This window comes from Anas platyrhynchos, chromosome 37 (assembly GCF_047663525.1).
Source record: "Anas platyrhynchos isolate ZD024472 breed Pekin duck chromosome 37, IASCAAS_PekinDuck_T2T, whole genome shotgun sequence".
Taxonomy (NCBI): domain Eukaryota; kingdom Metazoa; phylum Chordata; class Aves; order Anseriformes; family Anatidae; genus Anas; species Anas platyrhynchos.
In genome coordinates, this window is record NC_092625.1 from 2,957,041 (window position 1) to 2,981,625 (window position 24,585).

The 24,585-nt window shown below is 61.5% G+C and overlaps 1 protein-coding gene across 1 annotated transcript; it reads left to right on the forward strand.

The window, feature by feature from the left end:
* Positions 1 to 1,772: 1,772 nt before the first annotated feature.
* On the forward strand, positions 1,773 to 20,872 carry LOC113840493 (cohesin subunit SA-3-like). Its single transcript, XM_072032275.1, has 30 exons — positions 1,773 to 1,892; positions 1,981 to 2,074; positions 2,150 to 2,248; positions 2,532 to 2,628; positions 2,708 to 2,784; positions 3,474 to 3,678; positions 3,759 to 3,910; positions 3,983 to 4,056; positions 5,072 to 5,195; positions 6,633 to 6,731; positions 6,822 to 6,901; positions 7,609 to 7,716; positions 8,142 to 8,244; positions 8,439 to 8,550; positions 9,073 to 9,176; positions 9,438 to 9,527; positions 9,620 to 9,709; positions 11,565 to 11,753; positions 13,638 to 13,708; positions 14,180 to 14,267; positions 14,368 to 14,448; positions 15,083 to 15,175; positions 15,259 to 15,472; positions 16,986 to 17,119; positions 17,207 to 17,308; positions 18,118 to 18,263; positions 18,824 to 18,964; positions 19,338 to 19,471; positions 20,173 to 20,211; positions 20,789 to 20,872. The coding sequence occupies exons 1-29, from the start codon at positions 1,834 to 1,836 to the stop codon at positions 20,187 to 20,189; spliced, it is 3,177 nt and encodes a 1,058-aa protein (XP_071888376.1). The 5' UTR covers positions 1,773 to 1,833; the 3' UTR covers positions 20,190 to 20,211; positions 20,789 to 20,872.
* Positions 20,873 to 24,585: the final 3,713 nt, after the last annotated feature.

Sequence of the window (24,585 nt, forward strand, 5' to 3'; positions counted from 1 at the left end):
CGATGTCCCCATCCTGATGTCTCCATCCCAATGCCACCACCCCGATGTCATCCCAATGTCCCCATCCCACTCTCCCCACCCTGATGTCCCCATCCCTGTGTCCTTGTCCCAGTGTCCCCATCCCAACGTCCTCATCCCAATGTCCTTGTCCCGATGTCCCCACCCCTATGTCCCCGTGCCAATGTCCTTGTCCCAGTGTCCCCATCCTAATCTCATATCGATGTCCTTGTCCCCATGTCCCCATCCCATTGTCCCCGTGTCCCCATGCCCCCATCCTGCTGTCCCCATTGTCCCCCTGTCCCCGTCCCCCCCCTCAGAGCCGCAGGACGTAGGAGTCGCTGTGTGTCAGGTGCCGCGCCCAGCACTGGGGGGGTCCGGGGGGGGCGCGGGGGGGGCACTGGGAGAGGCTGGGGGGGCACTGGGAGAGACTGGGGGGGACTGGGACAGTCGGGGGGAGGCACTGGGAGGGGCGGGAGGGGCAGTGGGAGAGACTGGGGGGCGCTGGGGGGAGCTGGGAGGGCGTGGGGGGTCACTGGGAGAGGCTGGGGGGGCACTGGGAGATATAGGGGGACACTGGGAGGTGCTGGAGGGACACTGGGAGGTGCTGGGAGAGACCGGGAAGCACTGGGAGAGCACTGGAAGGTGCTGCAGGACTCTGGGAGAGACTGGGGGAACTGGGAGAGACTGGGAGGGAACTGGGAGAGACTGGGGGGAACTGGGAGTATTGGGAAAGCTTTGGAGGGGCACTGGGAGGCACTGGGGGAGACTGGAGGGGCACTGGGAGCACTGGGAAGGCTTTGGAGGGGCACTGGGAGCACCGCCCCTGGGCCATAGGGGGCTATAGGGACCCCAGGCCATAGGGGCCATAGGGACCCAGCTATAGGGCCCTATAGGGACCCACGCCATAGGGCTCTATAGAGCCCTATAGGGACCTATAGAGCCATAGAGGGCCATAGGGACCTATAGGGCTTTAGGGACCTATAGGGACCTATAGGGTCCTATAGGGACCCTGGGACATAGAGGGCCATAGGAAGACGCCTATAGGGTCCTATAGGAACCCCAGGCCATAGGGCCCTATAGAGCCCTACAGGGAACCTGGGCCAATAGGGGGCTATAGGGGCCCACCTATAGGATCCTATAGGGACCGCAGACCACAGGGTGCTGCTATAGGGACTTGGTTATAGAGCGTTATAGGGAACTGGCTATAGGGCAATATAGGGACCCCAGGCCACAGGGGCCCTCCTCTGGGCCCCGCAGGCCCCGCCCCCCTTCCCCAGGCCCCGCCCCCTGTTTGTGAGCGTGCGCGCTGCGGGCCGGGCGCAGGTGCGGGCAGGGGAGAGGTGAGGCGGCGCGAGGCGAGGCAGGCGGGGGGGGGGAGAGCCCCCTTCACGTGACCCCAGGGGGGGCTTGGGACCCCCCCACATTACCCTGAAGGGTTTTGGGGCCTTGGGACCCCCCCCCAGTGTGACCCTGGGGGGCCTTGAGGGGCCTTGAGGGGCCTTGAGGGGCCTTGGGACCGTCCCACACTGCTCGGGGGGGGGGGTTGGGGGCCTTGGGCCCCCCCCCAAATGGCCCCGGGGGGGTTGGGGGCTTTGGGTCCCCCCCCGAGTGACCTTGAGGGGCTTTGGGACACCCCCCAATGTGACTCTGGGGGGCTTTGGGTCCCCCCCGTGTAACCTCAGGGGGTGTTTGGGGTCTCCCCCCAAACGACTCATGGGGGGTGTTTGCCCCCCCCACATCCCCATTCTGCAGGACCTGGGGGGGGCCCTCTCCAAATGGGGGGGCTTCCAACACCCCCCAACCTGTGTCCCCCCCCCCACCGCAGATTTCACCATGTCCTCAAAGCGACCAGCTGGTCCCCAGGACCCGCCCCCCAGCTCCCCCCCCAGCACGTGAGTTGTGTTTTTTTTTTTGTTTTTTTTTTTTGGGGGGGGGAGGTGACAACAGCCCCCCCCCTCGCTGTCCCCACTGTCCCCACAGGGACACCAGCAGCAGTGACAACGACTCCAGCAGCGACTTCGAGGCCACCCTGCAGGAGAAGCGGGGGGCTCAGGGGGGGCCCGGCCCCCGCCCTGTACGTGTCCCCTTTGTCCCCGTCCCCGTCCCCAAAGCCGTGCCCTCCCTTGTCACCCCCGTGTCACCTCCGCAGGTCCCCAGACATCCCCGGAGGGAGCCCAGCGAGGACGGCAGCAGCTCGGAGGAGAACGTCCTCTACCAGGCTGTCATGGACGGCAGGGTGGCCATCGAGGTGACACGGGGACAGGGGGGGACATGGGGACAGGGGGGGACATGGGGACATGTTGGGGGGCACAGGGACACACAGGGATAAAGGGACACGCGAGCAAAACCAGCTCCCAAAGGGACACGGGGACGTGTCCACCTTGGGAAGGGGACATGGGGGGGGGGGCATTTGCTCAAATGTGGGGCCACCACGTGTCACCACAGGCCACCACATGTCACCACGTGCCACCACGTGCCACCACATGTCACCACGTGTCACCACGTGTCACCACGTGTCACTGTGCCCGCAGGTGGCGGTGGACGAGTGGCTGCAAGGCTACAAGCGGGACCGGGAGCCGGCCTTCCTGGAGCTCGTCAACTTCATCGTCCGCTCCTGCGGCTGCCGAGGTGCGGCCGCCCCACTCCCCGTCCCCCTGTCACCCCCCTGGGGGACGTCCCCGTCACCCGCCGTGTCCCCTCCCGGCAGGCACGGTGACGCTGGCCATGCTGCGGGAGCAGCAGAACACCGAGATCATCCAGCGGCTGACCGAGACCTTCAGCGAGGTACTGGGGGATGTGTGATGGTGTGGGGATGCCGCCATCTTGTCTCCTCTGTGAGGCGGCCATCTTGTCTCCTCTGTGAGGCGGCCATCTTGTCACCAGTGTGATGCCGCCATCTTGTCCCCTTGCGTCCCTGCCACTTCATCCCTTTGCGTCCCCTCCATTTTGTCCCTTTTGTGACTGCAGCATTTTGTCCCTTGTGTCCCTGATACTTTAGTTTTATGCGCTGTTACCGTTTTCTCACCTCTGTGAGGCAGCCATCTTGTCACTGCTTTGACGCCGCCATCTTGTCCCTTTGCATCCCCACCACTTTGTCCCTTTGCGTCCCCACATTTTGTCCCTTTGCGTCCCCAAATTCATCACCCCTTTCTGCCACCCATTCTTTCCCTTTGTGTCCCCATTTTGTCCCTTTTTGTCCCCACATTTTGTCCTTTTACGTCCCCATTTTGTCCCTTTATGTCCCCCCCATTTTGTCCCTTTCCATTCCCAATTTCACCCCTTTCTGCCACCCATTTTTTCCCTTTCTGTCCCCATTTTCCCCCTTTGCATCCCCACCACTTTGTCCCTTTACGTCCCCCTCATTTTGTCTCTTCCCACCCCCATTTTCTCCCTTTCCGCCCCCATTTCCCCCCTGTCCATCCCCGCCGCCTCATCCCTTCGTGTCCCCGTTCTGCCCCCATGTCCCCCCCCAGGACTCCTCCGACTACCCCCTGTCCCTCTCCACGGGGCCGTGGCGCCGTTTTCGGGCCTCTTTTGGGGCCGTGGTGACAGCGGTGGCCCTGCGGAGCCGCCACGCCGTCCTCTACGATGGCTTCCTCCTCGGCGGCCTCACCGCGCTGCTCACCAGCCTCGCCGACTCCCAAGTGCGCGCCTTCCGCCACACGGCCACCTTGGCAGGTAGGTGACACCCCCCACCCCCAACTTGTCACCCGCCGGGTGTCCCCGACGCCCCCCCGCCACCGTCCCGCTGTCCCCAGCCATGAAGCTGATGACGGTGCTGGTGGAGGTGGCGCTGGGGCTGAGCCAGCGCCGCGACAACACCCGGAGGCTCTACGAGGCCGAAAGGGGGAAAAGCCCCCCCCGGAGAGCCCCCGGCAAGCTGGAGGTGCTGCAGGAGACGCTGCGGGAGGTGGGTGACGTTTGGGGACGCGGTGGGGACACGGGCACGGGCGCCCCGGTGACGCCCGTGGGTGCCGTCCAGCTCCAGGAGCAGCAGGAGGAGATGGAGGCCGTGATGAACGCCATCTTCAAGGGGGTCTTCGTGCACCGATACAGGTGGGGGGGCGCTGGAGTGGTGCTGGGCGGAACTGGGTACCACTGGGTGGCACTGGGTGGCATTGGGGTGGTGCTGGGGGGCACTGGGTGGCATTGGGATGGTGCTAGGGGGCACTGGGGTGGTGCTGGAGGGCACTGGGGTGATGCTGGAGGATACTGGGTGGCACTGGGGTGGCTCTGGGCGGCACTGCATGGTGCTGGGCAGCACTGGGGTGGTGCTGGGGGCACTGGGTGGCAGTGGGTGGCACTGGGAACAGCGTGGTTAGGGACTGGAGCCAGTGGGGAGAGCCCAGTTGGGGACTGGGACCAGTTTGGAACTGGGACGCAACCAAGTTGGGTTCTCCTTGGAGAAGGTTGTCACCAGGAGGGGTTGTCACTGTGGTGGCACTGGGGACAGCCCAGTTGGGAACTGGGACCAGTTTGCATCTGGGAATGAAACTAAGTTGAGTTTTCCTTGGAGAACGTCACCAGTTGTGGTTGGGACCTGGGACCAGTCTGGAACTGGGATGGAACCAAGTTGGGTTCTCCTTGGAGAACGTCACCAGGAGGGGTTGGGGACTGGGACCAGTTGGGACCTGGGACCAGATTGGAACTGGGACGAAACCAAGTTGGGTTCTCCTCAGAGAACGTCACCAGTAAGGGTTTGGAACTGGGACCAGTTTGGAACTGGGACGGAACCAAGTTGGGTTCTCCTTGGAGAACATCACCAGTTGTGGTTGGGAACTGGGACCGGTTTGGAACTGGGACGGAACCAAGTTGGGTTCTCCTCGGAGAACATCACCAGGAGAGGTTGGGGACCGGGACCAGGACGTTGTCACCAGGACACGGGGGTCCCTGGGGTGGCCCTGGGGACTCCGAGCGTGTCGGGGCCGTGGTGTCCCCGTGGTGGTGTCCCCAAGGCGCTGTCCCCGTGGCGGTGTCCCCGTTGTGGTGTCCCCGACGGGGTGTCCCCGTGGCGCTGTCCCCGTGGCGCTGTCCCCGTGGCGGTGTCCCCAAGGCGCTGTCCCCCCCCCAGGGACGTGGTGCCCGACGTGCGCGCGCTGTGCATGGAGGAGCTGGGGACGTGGATGTGCAGCTTCCCGGCCTCCTTCCTCACCGACGGCCACCTCAGGTACCTCAGCTGGACCCTGCACGACAAGGTGGGGACATCCTGGGGACACCTCGGGGACACGGGGACAGCTGGGGGGCGTGGGGACACCGTGGGGACATGGGGATGCCTTGGGGACACAGGGACAGCTATGGGAGCGTGGGGGTATCTTGGGGACACAGGGACAGCTGGGGGGCATGGGGACACTGTGGTGACACCTCGGGGACACCTTGGGGACACACTGGGGACGCGGGGACACCGTGGGGATGCCTCAGGGATGTGGGGATGCCCCGGGGACATGGGGGCACCTTGGGGACACCTCAGGGACATGGGGACACCTCGGTGAAACATCAGGGACATAGGGACACCTGGGGGACGTGGGGACACACTGGGGACACGGGGACACTGTGGGGATGCCTCAGGGATGTGGGGACACCTTGGGGACATGGGGACACCGTGGGGATGCCCCAGGGACATGGGGGCACCTTGGGGACACAGGGACGCCTTGGGGGACACCTTGGGGACATGGGGTTCCCTGGGAGGGACACTTGGGGATCTTTGGGACTGGGAGAGGGAACACTTGGGGACCTTTGGGGCCAGGATGGGACACTTGGGGACGCTTGGGAGCAGGAGGGGACACTTGGCATCAGGAGAGGAGATACTTGGGGACCTTTGGGGCTGGGAGGGGACCCTTGGGGACACTTGGGGACACTTGGGGCCAGGAGAAGAGACACTTGGGGTCCTTTGGGGCCAGGAGGGGCTGGCTGGGGACCACAGGGTCCAGGATGGGGGACACTTGGGGACCACTGGGGCTGGGAGAGGGGACACTTGGGGACACCTGAGGCCAGGAGGGGACCCTTGGGGATCCATGGGGACACTTGGAGCCAGGAGAGGAGACACTTGGGGACCTTGGGGCCAGGAGGGGACGGCTGGGGACCTTTGGGAGCAGGATGGGGGACACTTGGGGACCTTTGGGGCCGGGAGGGGACACTTGGGGACATTTGGGGTCAGGAGAAGAGACACCTGGGGACCTTTGGGGCCAGGATGGGGGACACTTGGGGACGCTTGCGGACACTTGGGACCCGGAGGAGCTGGCTGGGGACCTTTGGGGCCAGGATAGGGGACACTTGGGGCTGGGAGGGGACACTTGGGGACCTTTGGGGCCAGGAGGGGACCTTTGGGGACGTTTGGGGACACTTGGGACCAGGAGGAGCTGGCTGGGGACCACAGGGTCCGGGGTGGGGGACACTTGGGGACACTTGGGGCTGGGAGAGGGGACATTTGGGGACCTTTGGGATTGGGAGGGGATCCGTGGGGACACTTAGGGACACTTGGGGCCAGGAGGAGATGGCTGGGGACCTTTGGGAGCAGGATGGGGGACCCTTGGGGCTGGGAGGGGACACTTGGGGTTAGGAGAGGAGACCCTTGGGGACCTTTGTGGCCGGGAGGGGACCCTTGGGGACACTTGGGGACACTTGGGGACCCGCAGCAGGGGGAGGTGCGTCTGCGCTGCGTGCGGGCGCTGCAGGGGCTGTACGCCCGCCGGGACACGGCCGCGCACATGGAGCTCTTCACCGGGCGCTTCAAGGTGAGCGTGTCCCCCCCCCGTGTCCCCAACGCTGTCACCTCCCTGCCGAGGTCCCCAGGGGGTGACAACGGGTGTGTCCCCCCCCCCCAGGCCCGCTTGGTGTCCATGGTGCAGGACAAGGACCCCGTGGTGGCCGTGGAGGTGGTGAAGCTGCTGACGGTGATGCTGGAGTGAGTTTGGGGACACTGGGGACATGGGGGATGTTGGGGACACTGGGGACATGGGGGGGGGCCTGGGGGATGTTGGGGACACTGGGGACATGGGGGGGACCTTGGGGACATCGGGGACATGGGGAGCATTGGGGATTGGGGGCAGGGGGATGTTGGGGATGTTGGGGACATGGGGGGGGACATTGGGGACAAGGGGGGGACACTGGGGACATGGGGGACATTGGGGATAATGGGGACATTGGGGACAGGGGGACATTGGGGACATGGGGGACAAGGGGGACATGGGGACGTTGGGGACATGGGACACTGGGGACATGGGGATATTGGGGATATGGGGGGGGACAAGGGGGACATTGGGGATGTTGGGGTCATTGGGGACATTTGGGACAGGGGAACATTGGGGATGGGGAGAAAAGGGGTACATTGGGGACGGGGGGGCATGGGGGACAAGAGGGACATGGGGGGGACATTGGGGACAAGAGGGACATGGGGGGGACATTGGGGACAAGGGGGACATTGGGGGCATTGGGGACGTTGGGGACACGGGGGATGGGGACACTGGGGACACCGGTTAGGGTCTGAGAGCACCAAGGGGGACACAAAACGGGCGAGACGAAGCCAGGCAGGACACGGGGCTGGGGGTTGGGACACGGCTCGGGGACAGGGGACACAGCCGGGGGACAGCGGTGTCCCCGTTGTCACCCCAGCACGGTGGCCGAGGCGCTGACGGAGGCCGATTGTCACCGCGTCTACCCGGCCGTCTTCTGCAGCCGCCGTCCCCTCGCCACCGCCGCCGGCCTCTTCCTCTACCGCAGGTGAGGCCGGGCCACCCCCTTGTCCCCTCCTGTGTCACCTCCCCTGTCCCCTGTCCCCTCTCGGTGTCACCCCCCGGGTATCGTCCCCAGTCGGTGCTGCCACCGGGTGCGAGGCTTGGTGGCACCTGGGGATGTTCCCGTGGGGATGGTGGCACCCGGTCCTGCCTTGTCCCCTCCGGACCCTTTGTGTCCCCAACTCTGTCCCCACACCCATGGGACCCCCTTGTCCCCATCCTGTGTTCCTTTATGTCCCCAACCCTGTCCCCATCCCCATGGGACCCCCCTGTCCCCATCCCATGTCCCTTTGTGTCCCCAACCCTGTCCCTGTCCCCACAGAATCCCCCTGTCCCCATTTCTTGTGTCCCTTTGTGTCGTCCCCCCCCCGCTGTCCCCTTCCCAATGTCACCCCCTGTCCTTGTCCCCAGCCTGCTGTCCCCGCGGCACGAGGGTGACACCGAGCCGTCCCCCGGCAGCGGGGACAACCGCAGCTTCTTCCGCCTGCTGCTGACCTTCTTCATCGAGAGCGAGGTGACACCCTGGGGACACCCTGGGGACAGTCTGGGGGCACCCAGGGACACCCAGGGACACCCTGGGGACACCTAAGGGACTCTGGGTGACACCCAGAAGACACCCAAGGGATCTCTGGTGACACCCAAGAGACCCCGGGTGACCCCAGGGGACACCCAAGGGACCCCGGGTGCCAGCGCTGTCCCTGTCCCCAGCTCCACCATCACGCCGCGTACCTCGTGGACATCCTCTGGGACTGCGCCGGGACCCAGCTGCGGGACTGGGACACGGCCGTGGGGCTGCTGCTGGAGGAGGCCCCCGAGGAGGGTGGGCAACTGGGAGCCACTGGGAGGGGACTGGGAGGCACTGGGAGGGCGCTAGGGGGCACTGGGAAGGACTGGGAGGCACTAAGGTGGCACCAGGGGGCACTGGGAGGGACTGGGATGGGACTGGGGTGCACTGAGATGATGCCAGGGGGCACTGGGAGGGCACTGGGAAGAACTGGGAGGCACTGGGGGGTACTGGGGAGTACTGGGATGGGACTGGGAGGAACTGGGGATAACTGGGTGGGCACCAGGGGTCACTGGGAGGCACTGGGATGGCGCCAGGGGACACTGGGATGATACTGGGGGGAGCTGGGGGGCACTGGGAACCTCCTCAACCCCCTCCCAGTCCTTCCCAGTCCTTCCCAGTCCATCCCATTCTCCCCCCAGCCCCCTCCCAGTCCCTCCCAGTCCATCCCAGTTGTCCCAGCCCCCGTCCCAGTCCATCCCAGTCCCCCCCAGTCCCCCCCACCCCCCTCCCAGTCCCGTCCCAGTCCCTCCCAGTCCATCCCAGTTCCCCCCCCAGCGCTCAGCGACCAGCAGGAGAAGGCCCTGGTGGAGATCCTGGCGGCCAGCGCCAAGCGGGCGGCGGGGGAGGGGCCCCCAGTGGGACGGGGACCCACCCGCAAGGTAGGGGGGGGCGGTGTCACCTGGGGGTGACTGTCACCTGGGTGTCACTGTCACTGGGGGGGGTCATTATCCCCAAGGGGGGGTCTCAGTGTCCCCTTTGGGGGGTCGCTGTCACCTGGGGGGGGTCAGTGCCACCTGATGGGGTGTCAGTGACCCCCGGGGGGGTATCATTGACCCCCAGGGGGTGTCATTGTCCCCGGGGGGGTGTCATTGTCCGGGGGGGGGTCATTGTCGTCATTGTCACCTGTGCCCCCCCCCCAGGCGCCCCCCAAGGGGAGGCGGGCGGTGACGGAGCAGCGCTCGCGGCTCAGCCTCTGCCTGGCCCCCATCCTGCCCCGGCTGCTGGCCAAGGTGAGGGGACCCCGGGGGGGCCTCGGGGACATTTTTGGGGTGGGGGGACACCCGGGTGACCCCCCCTCACTCCCTGTGACCCCCCCAAAAAGTTTTCGGCGGACGAGGAGAAGGTGACGCCGCTGCTGGAGGTGCTGAGCTGCTTCGAGCTCAGCGTCTACTGCACCGCGCGGCTGGAGAGGGTGAGCGCAGGCCCTATAGGGTCAGCCGGCCCTATAGGGTCACCTGACCCCAATCCTATAGGGTCGGCTGGTCCTTTAGGGTCACCTGGTCCTTATAGGGTCACTTGACCCCAATCCTATAGGGTCAGCTGGTCCTTTAGGGTCCCCTGGTCCTTATAGGGTCACCTGGCCCCAATCCTGTAGGGTCAGCTGGTCCTTTAGGGTCACCCAGTCCTTATAGGGTCACCTGACCCCAATCCTGTAGGGTCACCTAGTCCTTTAGGGTCCCCTGGTCCTTTTAGGGTCACCTGGCCCCAATCCTATAGGGTCAGCCGGTCCCAACCCTATAGGGTCACTCAGTGCTATAGGATCACCTGGTTCTTATAGGGTCACCTAGCACCAGTTCTATAGGGCCACCTGGTCCCTACAGGGTCACCTGGTCCTATAGGGTCACCCTGTCCTTATAGGGTCATCTGGTCCTTAGAGGGTCACCTGGCCCCAATCCTATAGGGTCACCTGGTCCTTTAGGGTCACCCAGTCCTTATAGGGTCACCTGGTCCCAATGCTATAGGGTCAGCTGGTCCCAACCCTATAGTGTCACCTGGCTCCAGTCCTATAGGTTCATCTGGTCCCTATAGGGTCACCCGGTCCCAACCGTATAGGGTCAGCTGGTCCTATAGGGTCACCCAGTCCTTATAGGGTAACCTGGCCCCGATCCTGTAGGGTCACCCAGTCCTATTGGGTCATCTGGTCCCAACCCTATAGGGTCACCCAGTTCTATAGGGTCACCATGTCCCCTCGCCCTTTGGGGTCACCATGTCCCCAATCATTTTAGGGTCACCCATTCCCCATAGGGTCCCCGTGTCCCCTCACCCTTTGGGATCACCGTGTCCCCAATCCTTATAGGGTCGCCGTGTCCCCTGGCCCTTTGGGTTCCCCGTGTCCCCAATCCTTATAGGGTCCCCGTGTCCCCTTGCCCTTTGGGATCCCCGTTCCCCATAGGGTCCCCGTGTCCCCTCACCCTTTGGGATCACCATGTCCCCCAGTCCTTATAGGGTCACCCATTTCCCATAGGGTCCCCATGTCCCTTCACCCTTTGGGGTCCCTGTGTCCCCTCTCTGTTTGGGGTCCCCGTTTCCCCAATCCTTATAGGGTCACCGTGTCCCCTTGCCCTTTGGGATCCCCATGTCCCCAATTCTTATAGGGTCACTGTGTCCCCTTGCCCTTTGGGTTCCCTATTCCCCATAGGGTCCCCGTGTCCCCTCACCCTTTGGGGTCCCTATGTCCCCAATCCTTAAAGGGTCACCCCTTCCCCATAGGGTCCCCGTGTCCCCAGTCCTTATAGGGTCCCCGTGTCCCCAATCGTTATAGGGTTCCTGTGTCCCCAATCCTTATAGGGTCACCATGTCCCCTCACCCTTTGGGGTCACCATGTCCGCAATCTTTATAGGGTCACCATTTCCCCAATCCTTATAGGGTCGCCACATCCTCTTGCCCTTTGGGATCCCCATTCCCCATAGGGTCCCCGTGTCCCCTCACCCTTTGGGGTCCCCATGTCTCCAATCCATATAGGGTCACCATGTCCCTAGTCCTTATAGGGTCCCCGTGTCCCCTTGCCCTTTGGGGTCCCCGTTCCCCATAGGGTCCCCGTGTCCCCTCACCCTTTGGGATCACCATGTCCGCAATCCTTATACGGTCACCCATTCCCCATAGGGTCCCCGTGTCCCCAATCTTTATAGGGTCCCCGTGTCCCCTCACCCTTTGGGGTCCCCATTCCCCAGAGGGTCCCCGTGTCCCCTGGCCCTTTGGGGTCCCCGTTCCCCATAGGGTCCCCTGGCCCTTTGGGGTGGCCGTGACCCCCACCCCATACCCCGCAGCCCCTGGAGCAGGCGCTGGCGCAGCTGCAGGAGCTGGTGCAGAAGCACACGGGGCCGGAGGTGCTGGGGGTGGCCTCCCGAGCCCTGGGGGCCCTCTGCGACCCCCGGCTGCCGCTGCGGGGGCGCGGGGAGCTGGTGAGGAGCCGCCTGGGGGACCTGCTGGGGGAGCGCTGCCACTGCCTGCTGCGGGTATAGAGGGGATTGGGGGGGATTTGGGGGGGATTCGGAGGGATTCAGGGGGATTATAAGGGGTTTGGGGGGGATTTGGGGTGGGTTTGGGGGGTTATAGGGGGAGTTTGGGGGCATTTATGGAGGTTATAGAGGGTTTGGGGGGATTTGGGGGGGATTTGGAGGGATTCGGAGGGGCTATAGGGGATTTGGGGGGATTTGGAGGGGGTTATAGGGGATTATAGGGGGATTTAGGGGGGGTTAGAGGGGATTTGGGGGGATTTGGGGTGGGTTTGGAGGGATTTGGGGGGGTTAGAGCGGATTTGGGGGGGATTCAGGGGGATTATAAGGGGTTTGGGGGGAGTTTGGGGGGATTATAGAGCATTTTGGAGGGATTTGGGGGGGTTATAGGGGATTTGGGGGGATTCAGAAGGGTTATACGGGATTTGGGGGGGATTATAAGGGGTTTTGGGGGGATTTGGGGTGGGTTGGGGGGTTATAGGGGGAGTTTGGGGGCATTTATGGAGGTTATAGAGGGTTTGGGGGGATTTGGGGGGGGATTTGGAGGGATTCGGAGGGGTTATAGGGGATTTGGGGGGGATTTGGGGGGATATGGAGGGGGTTATAGGGGGGTTTGGGGGGGTATAGGGGATTTGGGGGAGATTCAGGGGGATTTGGGTGGTTATAGGGGATTATAGGGGGATTTAGGGGGGGTTAGAGGGGATTTGGGGAGATTTGGGGTGGGTTTGGAGGGATTTGGGGGGGTTAGAGGGGATTTGGGGGGATTCGGGGAGATTATAGGGGGTTTTGGGGGGGATTTGGGGGGGGTTTGGGGGAGTTAGAGGGGATTTGGGGGGGATTCAGGGGGATTATAGGGGGTTTTGGGGGGGCTATAGGGGATTTGGAGGGGACTCAGGGGGATTATAAGGGGTTTGGGGGGAGTTTAGGGGGGATTATAGAGCATTTTGGAGGGATTTGGGGGGCGTTATAGGGGATTTGGGGAGGATTCAGGGGGGTTATAGGGGGATTTGGGGGGGTTATAGGGGATTTGGGAGGGTTTAGGAGGAGTTTGGGGAAGATTTGGGGTGGTAATGGGGTGGGGATGGGGGCATGGGGGACCTGCTGGGGGAGCGCTGCCACCGCCTGCTGCGGGTACGGGGGGCTATAGGGGATTTGGGGGGGTTAGAGGGGATTTGGGGGGATTTGAGGGGATTATAGGGGGTTTGGGGGGGATTTGGTGGGGTTAGAGGGGATTATAGGGGGATTTAGGGGGGGTTAGAGGGGATTTTGGGGTATTTGGGGAGATTATAGGGGTTTTGGGGGGATTCAGGGGGCTTAGAGGGGATTCGGGGGGGATTCAGAGGGGCTATGGGGGATTTGGGGGGGATTTGGGGTGGGTTTGGAGGGATTTGGAGGGTTTATAGGGGTTTGGGGGAGTTTAGGGGGGATTATAGAGCATTTTGGAGGGATTTAGGGGGGTTATAGGGGATTTGGGGGGATTCAGAGGGGTTATAGGGGATTTGGGGTGGGTTTGGAGGGATTTGGAGGGGATTATGGGGGGATTTGGGGGGGATTCAGGGGGATTATGGGGGGATTTGGGGGTTTAGAGGGGATTGGGGGGGGTTTAGGGGATTTGGGGGGGATTTGGGGTGGTTTTGGAGGGATTTGGAGGGATTATAGGGGATTTGAGGGAGTTTAGGGGGGATTATAGAGCATTTTGGAGGGATTTAGGGCGTGATTCGGGGGGATTATAGGGGGTTTTGGGGGGATTTGGGGGGGTTGTATGGGATTTGGGATGGATTTGGGGTGGGTTGGGGGGCTTAGAGCTGGGCTGGGGGTGTTGGGGTGTCCCCAGCCCCCCGGGGTGTCCCCAGCTGTCCCCAACCCCCTGTCCACCCCCCGCAGTTGCCGTCCCTGGACGAGGAGGAGCTGTACAGCGCCGCCGCCACCCTAAAGCGCCTCTCCGTCCTCTTCAAGTGTGCCCCGTGTCCCCAACGTGTCCCCAACGTGTCCCCCCGTCCCCAACGTGTCCCCGGCGTGTCCCCAACGTGTCCCCAACGTGTCCCCAATGTGTCCCCAAAGTGTCCCCAACGTGTCCCCAATGTGTCCCCAATGTGTCCCCCCCCGTCCCCAAAGTGTCCCCAATGTGTCCCCAAGCGTGCCCCCCCATCCCCTGGGGCACTGGCCCCATGTCCCTGTCCCCTTTCCCCCTATTCCCATGTCCCTAGTATTCCCTGATGTCCCCTTCCCAATGTCCCTGTCCCCTTCCCAGTATCCCCGTCCCCTTCCCAGTGTCCCTGTCCCCATTTCCATGTCCCTGTCCCCTTCCCAGTGTCCCCATCCCCTTCCCAGTGTCCCTGTCCCCATCTTCCTGTCCCCATGTCCCCACCTCCATGTCCCCATATCCCCTGTCCCCATGTCCCCTGTCCCTGTCCCTGTCCCCGCAGCGCCCACGACCTGACGCCCTGGCAGCTCTTCGAGCCCTGCACCCTCCTCCTGCGGCGCGCGGCCGACACGGGCGAGGTGCCCCCGCAGGTACCTGGGGACACTGGGGACACTGGGGGACACTGGGGACACTGGGGACATTGGGGACAACTCCAGGGAGGGGACACGAGGCCACTGTGTGTCCCCACAGCTCCTTGTCCCCGCCATCACCTGCGCCCACTTCCACATCCTCTGGGAGCTGTCGCGGCTGGCCAACACCGACGTCCCCCAGGTGAGCTTGGGGACATGGGGACAACTGGGGACACTGGGGACAACTGGGGAAACTGGGGAAGGGGATGGGGACATGGGGACGCTGTGGGGACAGGGACTTGGGGGTTTGGGGACGTTGGGAAGGGGGCAGGGGTGTGGGGACGGGGATGTGGGGACACTGGGCGGGGCTGGGGACATGGGGACAGAGGGACATGGGGCAGGGGACAGGGACAGGATATGGGGACAGGGATAGGACACGGGGACAGGACAGGGGGACAGGAACATGGACATGGGGACATGGATGGGGACATTGGGACAAGAATAGGACACAGGGACAGGAATAGGACATGGGGACGTGGATGGGGACATGGGGACAGGACATGGGGACAGGAATAGGACACAGGGACAGGGACATGAACATGGGGACAGGGATAGGACATGGGGACAGGGACAGGGACATGGGGACAGAAATAGGACACAGGGACATGGGGACAGGGACCGCAGCGCCACCACCCTGGGGTGGCGACGGACAACAAGGGGACAACGGGGAGGGGACAACAGGGGGACAACCCCCTCTTTGCGAGGACGTGGCCCCGGCTTGGGGACATCCCCAGGTGCCAGCCGGCTGTCCCCAAATGCCACCCGGCTGTCCCCAGGAGCAGCTGCTGAGCCTGAAGGACAAAACCACCTCCTTCTGCGCCCTGTGCCAGAGCTGCCTCTCCAACGGCGACGCCGGCGTCCGGGAGCAGGTGACAGCGAGGGGACAGAGGGCGAGGTGGCACCTCGGTGGCCCCGTGCCGACCTTGTCCCCGTTGTCCCCGTTGTCCCCAAGGCCTTCGTGGTGCTGAGTGACCTCCTGCTGGTGCTGGGCCCCTCGGGGACACGCGGGGCCGGGGCGGCGCTGGCCCCACTGCGGCTGGTGCCCGACGTGGAGCTGCGCTCCCAGCTGGCCGCCGTGCTCCTCGACCACGTCTTCAGCCCTGGGGACAGGGACGGTGACGGTGAGGTCCCCAACGCGTCCCCAACCCGTCTCCAAGGTGGCCCCGGTGAGCACCAGGTGGCCCCTGTGCTCGTGAGGTGGCCCCAAAGCGGTCCAGGTGGCCCCGATGGCCCTAGGGTGGCCCCAGGACATCTCCGAGCAGGCCCTGGTGGCCTCAAGATGTCTTTGGCGTGGCTCTGGTGGCTCGGAGATGTCCCCTCATGTCCCCAAGGTGTCCCCTCTTGTCCCCAGGGTGTCCTCTGGTGTCCCCAAGGTGGTCCCCAGGTGGCCCTGGTGGTCCCCAAGTGGCCCAAGTGGCCCCAAAGTGGCCCCAGGACATCTCCGAGCAGTCCCTTGTGGCCTCAGGGTGTTTCTGACATGTCCTTGGTGACCCCAAGATGTCCCCTCATGTCCCTAAGGTGGTCCACAGGTGGCCCTGGTAGCCCCCAGGTGGCCCTCATGGCCACAGGTGTCCCCTCAGTGTCCCCTTGCCCTCCCAAGCCCCCTCAAGGACCATCCCCAGCTGCTCCTGGCATCCCTTTGGTGTCCCAAGGCCCCTCAATGTTCCCTTAGTGTCCCCAAACCCTCTCAAGGACCTCCCCCAGCTGCTCCTGGCATCCCCAGGCTGTCCCCTCGATGTCCCTTGAGTCCCCTTAGTGTCCTCAGTGTCCCCAACATGTCCCCAAGCCCCCTGGAGGACTTCTCCCAGCTGCTCCTGGCATCCCTTTGGTGCCCCCAATCCCCTCAACGTCCCCTTAGTGCCTCCAAACCCTACGGAGGAGCTACACTGGCTGCTCCTGGTGTCCCTTTAGTGTCCTTTCAGTGTCCCCAAGATGTCCCCTGTGTCCCTCTGATGTCCCCAAGATGTCCCCAATCTCCCTGGAGGACTTCTCCCATCTGGTTCTGGCTTCCCTTCAGTGCCCCAAATCCCCTCAACATCCCCTTAGTGCCCCCAAACCCCACGGAGGACCTCCCCCAGCTGCTCCTGGCATCCTTTCTGTGTCCCCAAGATGTCTCCTGTGTCCCTTTGATGTCCCCAAGATGTCCCCAAACCCTCTGGAAGTCTTCTAGCTGCTCCTGGCATCCCTTTGGTGCCCCAAATCCCCTCAGCATCCCCTTAGTGTCCCCAAACCCCATGGAGGATCTCCCCCAGCTGCTCCTGGTGTCCCTTTAATGTCCCCTCAGTGTCCCCAAGATGTCCCCTGTGTCCCCTTAATGTCCCCAATATGTCCCCAAGCCCCCTGGAGGACTTCTCCCAGCTGCTCCTGGCATCCCTTCGGTGCCCCAAATCCCCTCAACATCCCCTTAGTGCCCCCAAACCCCATCGAGGACCTCCCCGAGCTGCTCCAGATGTCCCTTTAGTGTCCCCTCAGTGTCCCCAAGATGTTCCCTGTGTCCCCAAGATGTCCCCAGTCCCCCTGAAGGACTTCTCCCAGCTGCTCCTGGCATCCCTTCGGTGCCCCAAATCCCCTCAACATCCCCTTAGTGCCCCCAAACCCCACGGAGGACCTCCCCCAGCTGCTCCTGGCGTCCTTTCCGTGTCCCCAAGCTGTCCCCAAGCTGTCCCCTTGTCCCCGTAGAGCCCGATGCTGCCGAGGCACACATGGAGGACCTGCATCGCCACCGCATGCTGCTGGCCGGCTTCTGCAAGCTCATCATCTACAACGTCCTGGAGCCCAGCGCCGCCTCCGACGTCTTGAAGTACTATGACAAGGTGGGGACAGGGCTGGGGACACTGTCCCCCCCCCTGCTGTCCCCTCGGCTCTTTGGGGACCCCCCGTGCCGCCCCGTTTCCCCCCAGTTTCACGCCGAGTACGGGGACATCATCAAGGAGACGCTGGCGTGCATCCGCCGCATGGACGGCCAGGAGTGGGCGCGCGTCGTGCTGCTCAGCCTGCAGCAGGTCCGGGGGGGTCCTGGGGGGGCTTCAGGGGGATTTGGAGGTCCTGGGGGGGCTCCAGGAGGTCCTGGGGGGGGCTCCAGAGGGGGATTTGTGGTCCTGGGGGGCTCCAGAGGGGGATTTGGGATTCCTCAGGGGGCTCCAGGAGGTCCTGGGAGGGCTTCAGGGAATGGGGGAGGGGGGGGGGTTGGAGTCCATGGGTTGCCTGGGGGGGCTTCAGGGGGATTTGGGGGGCCTGGGGGGCTCCAGAGGGAGCTTTGGGGACACGTTGGGGGCTTCAGTTGGTCCTGGGGGGCTCCAGAGGGGGATTTGGGGTTGTGGGGGGGCTCCAGAGGGGGCTTTAGGGTTCCTTGGGGGGCTTCAGGATGTCCTGGGTGGGCTTCAGGGGAATTTGGGGTTCCTTGGGTGCTCCAGAGGGGGATTTGGGATTCTTAGGGGGCTCCAGGAGGTCATGGGGGGCTCTGGGGGGGCTTTTGGGGTCTCTGGGGTTCTCTGGGGTGGGCTTCAGATGGATTTGAGGTCATCAGGGTACTCTGGGGGGGCTTTTGGGGTCCCTGGGGGGCTTGAGGACATCCGGGGGGGGGTCAGATGGATTTGGGGTCATTGGGGGGGGGCTCCGGGGGGGCTTTTGGGGTCCCCTGGGGGGTTCTCAGAGGTTTGGGGGGGGGGGGGGGATCAGATGGATTTGGGGTCATTGAGGTGCTCCAGGGGGGGCTTTTGGGGTCCCTGGGGGGCTCCAGGTGGATTTGGGATTACTGGGGAGACTCCGGGGAGGGGGATTTTGGGGTCTTTCTGACCGTGCCCCCCCCCAGGTGATGACGGAGCTGCTGATGGAGCACGGCCCCGGGGTGCGGGGGGTCCCCGCTTTTGGGGGGCTGCGGGATTTGGGGCGCCGCCTCTCCCTCTTCTTCGGCCCCCGCCCCCAACCCAACCGCCAAGTGCTGCTGCGCCTGCACCGGTAACGGGGGGGGCACCGGGGGGGGCACGGATATTTGGGGGGGGTCCTGGGGGTGTGGGGAGGGGGTTTGGGGTGATGGGAGGGGGTTTTGGGGTGATGGGAGGGGGCTGTGGGGTTTTGGGGGGCCCAGGGGCATTTGGGGGGGGGCTTGAGTTTTTTTGGGGGGTCTGCGTGGGGGTCTTGGGAAGGGGTTTAGGGGTGGTGGGAAGGGGGCTGGAGGCATTTTGGGGGGGTTGGGGCCATTTGGGGGGGGGGCTCAGGCTTTTTTTGGGGGGGTCAGGGGTATTTGGGGGGGTTCAGGAGTATTTGGGGGGGCTTGGGTTTTTTTGGGGGGGTCTGGGTGTGTGAGAAGGGGGTTGGGGGAGTTTGGGGGGGGTCTGAGGTATTTGGGGGGGCTCGGGTATTGGGGGGGTCTTGGGGGCTGAGGGATTTGGGGGGGGGACTGAGGAATTCGGGGGGGTCTGGAGGGATTTGGGGGAGTCTGGGGAGGTTTGGGGGGCCCTGGGGGGATTTGGGGGTCCCGGGCCTGACCCCCCCCTGCTCTGTGCCCCCCCCCCCAGGGACGGCATCGCCTTTGCCCTACAAGAGGGGCCGGAGGGGGGTCCAGGGGGGGATCCGGGGGGGGGCCCCCTGTACCTGCCCTTCCTGGAGGTGCTCAGCAAGTTCTCCCCCCGCCTTCTGCCCCCCGACCAAGCCCTGCTGTGAGTGGGGGGGTCCTGGGGGGGGGATTTGAGGTCCTGGGGGGGGGATTTGGGGTGCGGGGAGGGGGTATTCGGGGTCCTCAGGGATATTTGGGGTCCTGGGGGGGGGGTCATTTGGGGTCCCTGGGGGGGATTTGGGGTCCTTGGGGGGATTTGGGTTCCAGGAGGGGGATTTGGGGTCCGGGGGGGGGGTTGGGGTCCTTGGGGGGGGGGATTTGGGGTCCTGGGGAGGGATTTGGGGTGCAGGGGGGATTTGGGGTTCTTGGAGGAAAATTTGAGGGCCCTGGGGGGGGATTTGCGTTTCCTGGGGGGATTTGGGCTCCCTGGGGGTGGGGATTTTGGGTCCCCCTAATTTTTGTCCCCCCCCCCCCAGGCTGACCCACCTGCAGCAGAGCTGCCAGCAGCTGGGGATGACCCCCCCGGAGCGGTCCCCGTGGCCCCCCCTGGCCGCCTACCACCGCTCCCTGCAGCCCCCCGAGCCCCCCCAAAAGAGGAGGCGCACGGAAGGTGAGGGGGGGGGCAGCGCCCCGCCGGGACCACCCCCCAATGTGCCCCCCCCCCAATCTTCCCCCCTCCCTTGTCCCTGTGATCCCCCCTTGTCCCTGTCCCCCCCCTTGTCCCTGCCCCCCCCCCCCCAAGGGAGGGAGGTGACAAATTGGGGGGGGTCCTTGGGGACAAACCCTGTGTGTGGGGGGGTCTCACATCGCCCCCCCCCCCCCCAGAGACCTGGCAGGGCCCCAGCCCCCCCCTCAGCCCAGCGGTCACCTCCACGGTGCTGCGGGCCCCCCCCGTCCCCCCTGGAAGCTCTGCGTTCCCGGCCCCAGCAGGTGAATTTGGGGGGGGGGGGGCACCCTCAAAATGGGCTGGGGGGGGGCAATGGGGGGAACTGGGAGGTACTGGGAGGGCACTGGGATGGGATAGGGGGGGCACTGGGCATACTGGGGGGCACTGGAGGGGGACTGGGGGGGACTGGGAGGCACTAGGGTGAGACTGGGGGGGCACTGGGTATACTGGGGGGCACTGGTGGGGGCACTTGGGGGGTAGTGGGATTGGACTGGGGTGTGCACTGGGAATGCTGGGGGGGCACTGGGGGGTACTGGTATGGGATTGGGGGGGCACTCGGCGTACTTGGGGAGACTGGGGGGGATTATTGGGCATACTGGGAGGGACACCAAGGGGGGGGTCCTGGGTGCTTCCCCCCCCCCCAGGTCCGGGACCTCTTTGACTCCACCATCCTGGGAATCGAGGTGAGGGGGGGGGCCCGAAATGTTGCCCCCCCCCAGAATTTCCCCCCAACGCCCCCCCCTTTTTTTTTTGTTTACCCCCCCTACTCCCCCCTCCCCAAATTTGAGCCCCCCCACCTTAAAATTGCCTCCATTTCCACCCTCCCCCCCCAAATACCCCCTCCAATTTTACCCCAATCCCCCCCCAATTTTGCCCCCCCCAAATTTGCCCCCCCATTTTCACTCTCCCCCCTCCCAAAGTGCACCCCCAAAAAATTGCCCCCCCCACCCAAAAATGCACCCCCCCAATTTCCACCTCCCCCTAAATCCTGCCCCCATTTTCACCCCACACCTCCCCCAGCTCCCCCCCCTCAAATTTGAGGACCCCCCCAAAAAAAATTTGGACCCCCCCAGAAAATTTGAGGACCCCCCAAAAAATATGCCCCCCCCAAAAAAAAACAACCCCCCCCAAATCCTGCCCCTGTTTTCACACCCAAAGTCTTGGGACCCCCCTAAAAATTGGGGGACCCTCCCCAAAACTTGGGGGATCCCCCCCAAATTGCCCCCCCCGCCATTTTTTGGGGGGGTTTCTCTTCCCCAGGACTGAGCGTGGAGCCGCAGCCGGAAGGCGTCGTTTCTGGTTTTACCTGTTTTTTGCTGTTCTGAGCCCAAAATGTTGGGGGTGCCAACCGCCACCCCGCACCCCCGCACCCCGTTTGGTTCAATAAAGTGCGGGATTGGCAACGCGGCCTCAAAAAAGTTTAGTTTTGGGGGGGAGGGGGACAGGGGGGGTCTGGTCACAGCGGGTCCCCCGCCGATGTCCCCACCCCATCCCCGTGTCCCCCCCTCTTTGTCCTTGTCCCCCCCCATCCTTGTCCCGGTGTCCCCCCAAACCTTGTTCCCCCTCCCCCCCAATGTTCCTGTCCTCGATGTCCCCATTGGGGTTGTCCCCATCCCGATGTCCCCCCCACAATGTCCCCACCCTGATGTCCTCGTCCCGATGTCCTCGTCCCTATGTCCTTGTCCCAGTGTCCCCAACCCAATGTCATCCCGATGTCCCCATCCCAATGTTCCCATGTCCCCATCCCAGTGTCCCCATCCTGATGTCATCCCGATGCCCTTGTCCTGATGTCCTTGTCCCCGTGTCCCCACCCTGATGTCCCCACCCTGTCGTGGTTTAACCCGGCCGGCAGCTAAACACCACGCAGCCGTTCGCTCAGCCTCCCCCCTCCCTCTCTGGGACGGGGGAGAGAAATGCAAAGTGAAGCCCGTGAGTTGAGATAAAGACAGTTTAATAAGACAGGAAAATAATAATAACAAAAATAACAATAACAATAAGAATAATACAATGGTGATAATAGGAAAGTAATAATCATATGTACAAACAAGTGATGCACAATGCAATTGCTCACCACTCGCTGACCGATGCCCAGCCTCACCCCGAGCAGTCCAGCCCCCTCCCCCCGGCTAGCCACCCCTATCTATTGTTTAGCATGACCCCAGATGGGATGGAATACCCCTTTGGCTAGTTTGGGTCCCCTGTCCTGGCTCTGTCCCCTCCCAGCTCTTACTGCACCCCCAGCCTGCCCGTTGGCAGGACAGAGCAAAAGGCTGAGATGTCCTTGGCTTGGTGTAAGCACTGCTCTGCAACAATTAAAGCATCGGGGTGTTCTCAGCACTCTGCTCATCCCAAGCCAAAACACAGCATTCCACCAGCTCCTAGGAAGAAAATTAATTCTGTTCTAACTGAAACCAGGACACCTCTCCACCCCTTATTCCATACCATTTCTGTCATGCTCAGGTTACACTCTTTTCCATACATTCTAATTAGTCACCTGTAGTAGTCATGGTAGTGATAACATACAGTATTATATAATAATTAACGTGGTACAATTCAGTTCATGGGCTATTCTCACCCAGTATTAAATCTCCTTGATAAATCTCCTCTCCTTGAGGCTGGTGCATGATAGGGGATGTGATACACCCATTCAATACCATGCTCTTTGGCCCAAGTGTCTATAAGGTTGTTTCGGAAGTGAGTCCCTGTTGCGTTAAAGGGGTGTAGCTGATTAACCGTTACGGGCCCGGTTGGGTTCAGAGTACTGAATCAGTCGGACATTCACCAAAAACGCATTAACGGTCTGGGGGTCCGTTCGGACATTCACCAAAAACGTATTAACCGCCTGGGGGTCCGCTCAGACATTCACCAAAAACGTATTAACCACCTGGGGGTCCGCTCAGACATTCACCAAAAATGCATTAACCGTCCGGGGGTCTGGTTAGATTCAGAACACTGAACTATCACGGATAACCACCCTCACCCTAGTTGCATTAATGAGAGCTATCACAGTGCAATCAAGTATGGTTTATTAGAGCAACAGATAATCAGGTTCTTTTGGATTGCCGGCGATAGTGACTGTCTGCAAAAGCAAGCTAGTATGCATGAAATACACAGGTGTTATAGGTGTTACAGGTGTTCTAGGTGTTAAAGATGTTACAGATGTGTTAGATGTTATAGATGTTACAAGTGTTATAGGTGTTGTAGGTGTTATAGGTGTTGTAGGTGTTTTATAGGTGTTACAGGTGTTACAGATGTTACAGGTGTTATAGGTGTTACAGATGTTATAGATGTTACAGGTGTTTACAGGTGTCACAGGTGCGCAGCCTAGAAATAAACGCGTTAAAAGGATCAAAGACTCTATAGGGATTTATAAGCAAATATTCAGATCTCACCCAAAGGCGTCCCAATGGGGGGGGAAGAGAGGCTCAGCCCGTCGACTGATCCCAGGAGTCAGGAGGTCCTAAGGATGTTGTATGTCCTCGGGATGGTATCTCCCCTGACGGTGGTATCTTCCCTAACATCCCCTCTCTCTTGGGCCAATTTATATTATTTTCCATCTTTTAGGTGGAGCTTGAGTGGCTCTAGTCAAGCATATCTTAGTTATGATTGGTGTAAAGTTTTCCCGTCTCCGTTTAAAGTAATAGGCTCCGAGAAATTCAGGGCGCATGCTCGGTGGGGGGTGGTCGCACCTTGGAGGCGGGTAGCTTTTGGGATGGAGGTGTGTTTTGGTATTGTAATGATATTTTAATGAGCAAAAAGTACACTAGGGTACAGCATTTGTCAAAAGATGACAGGTCTTTGGCTTAGGGTGGCAAAAAGTGCAGCTTTGTGCACAAGAACAATCGAGGTCCCACCTGATAACAGAGCCTAGCAGTGGTGTCTCCACTCCACTCCACGCTCCGTGGTGTTCCTTAGAGCTAGCACACCAAGTTTCCCCAGCGCGATAGCATCTAAGGTTGGGAGCCTAGGGAACGCTCAGGTAATGCAGTCATGCCCTACCCTGAAAGCCTCTTCAATGCTGTACCTTTTTCTTAAAAGCGTGAATGTTAATTTTATTTTCCTAGTTACTTCAGGCATTTACACCACAGAATCCACTCCGTGACTATAGTCACTCAAGCTTCACGACAGTTGGAATATGTCGGGGATATCACATACATTCTCGGAATGAGGTTTATCGAGTGTATGTACATTGTGTAGGGATGCTAAACGTTTCATCATAAACCAGAGTTTAACATACAAACTAATTGTCAGTATAAAACATAATACAGTATTAGCAGAACAATAACAGGGTGAAGCATCTTGTTGAAGATTCCCTTGGCAGCTGGCGATCATCCAAACAAAGTGTCCCACCAACGGTGTCTCTCATCTCTCTTCACTCTTTCCATCACTCGATGTATTTCTTGTGCATCATGATGGACAGTAATCAGAGTCTTTTGTCCATTTTCTCGGACTTGTGTCATCAGCTGCTTCAGGTCCTCATGTACCAGCAATTTCTTCACCAAGGTGAGGTTCATTCCAATAGGAGTAGGCAGCAGTTCACGAAGCAGAATATAATTAGATGCAATAAGTTGATAAGAAGTGACAGGAGCTGAGTATTTAAAATCACATCCTAGAATTTTGGTAAAATTGCAAACACAAACATTAGAGTGATTACTGGTATCTACCACTGTATCATCTACGACTATAGAATCACAATGAGTTCTCATACAAACACAACCTTTCCCAATATATACAAGTACAGTTTCAAGGGTTTCATTAGGATGTATCTCAAAGTGGCAAATGTTTTGCTCAGTGTCAAGACAAATGTTCACACCTTTGGAAAGATTTGGGAGGAAAGAGGTTTAATGAATACTCAAGGGAAGAATCTTATACATCAAGAATTAATAAGGAAAATTTTAAAAGCATTAAGGGAACCTAAAGAAATAGCAGTAGTACATGTAAGAGGGCACCAAAAAGGATTGGAATACCACACTAGGGGAAATAATCTAGCAGATAAAGAAGCTCAGGAAGCAGCTTTAAGAATTCAGGCTGCTAAAATTAATATAGAACAGGAAGAA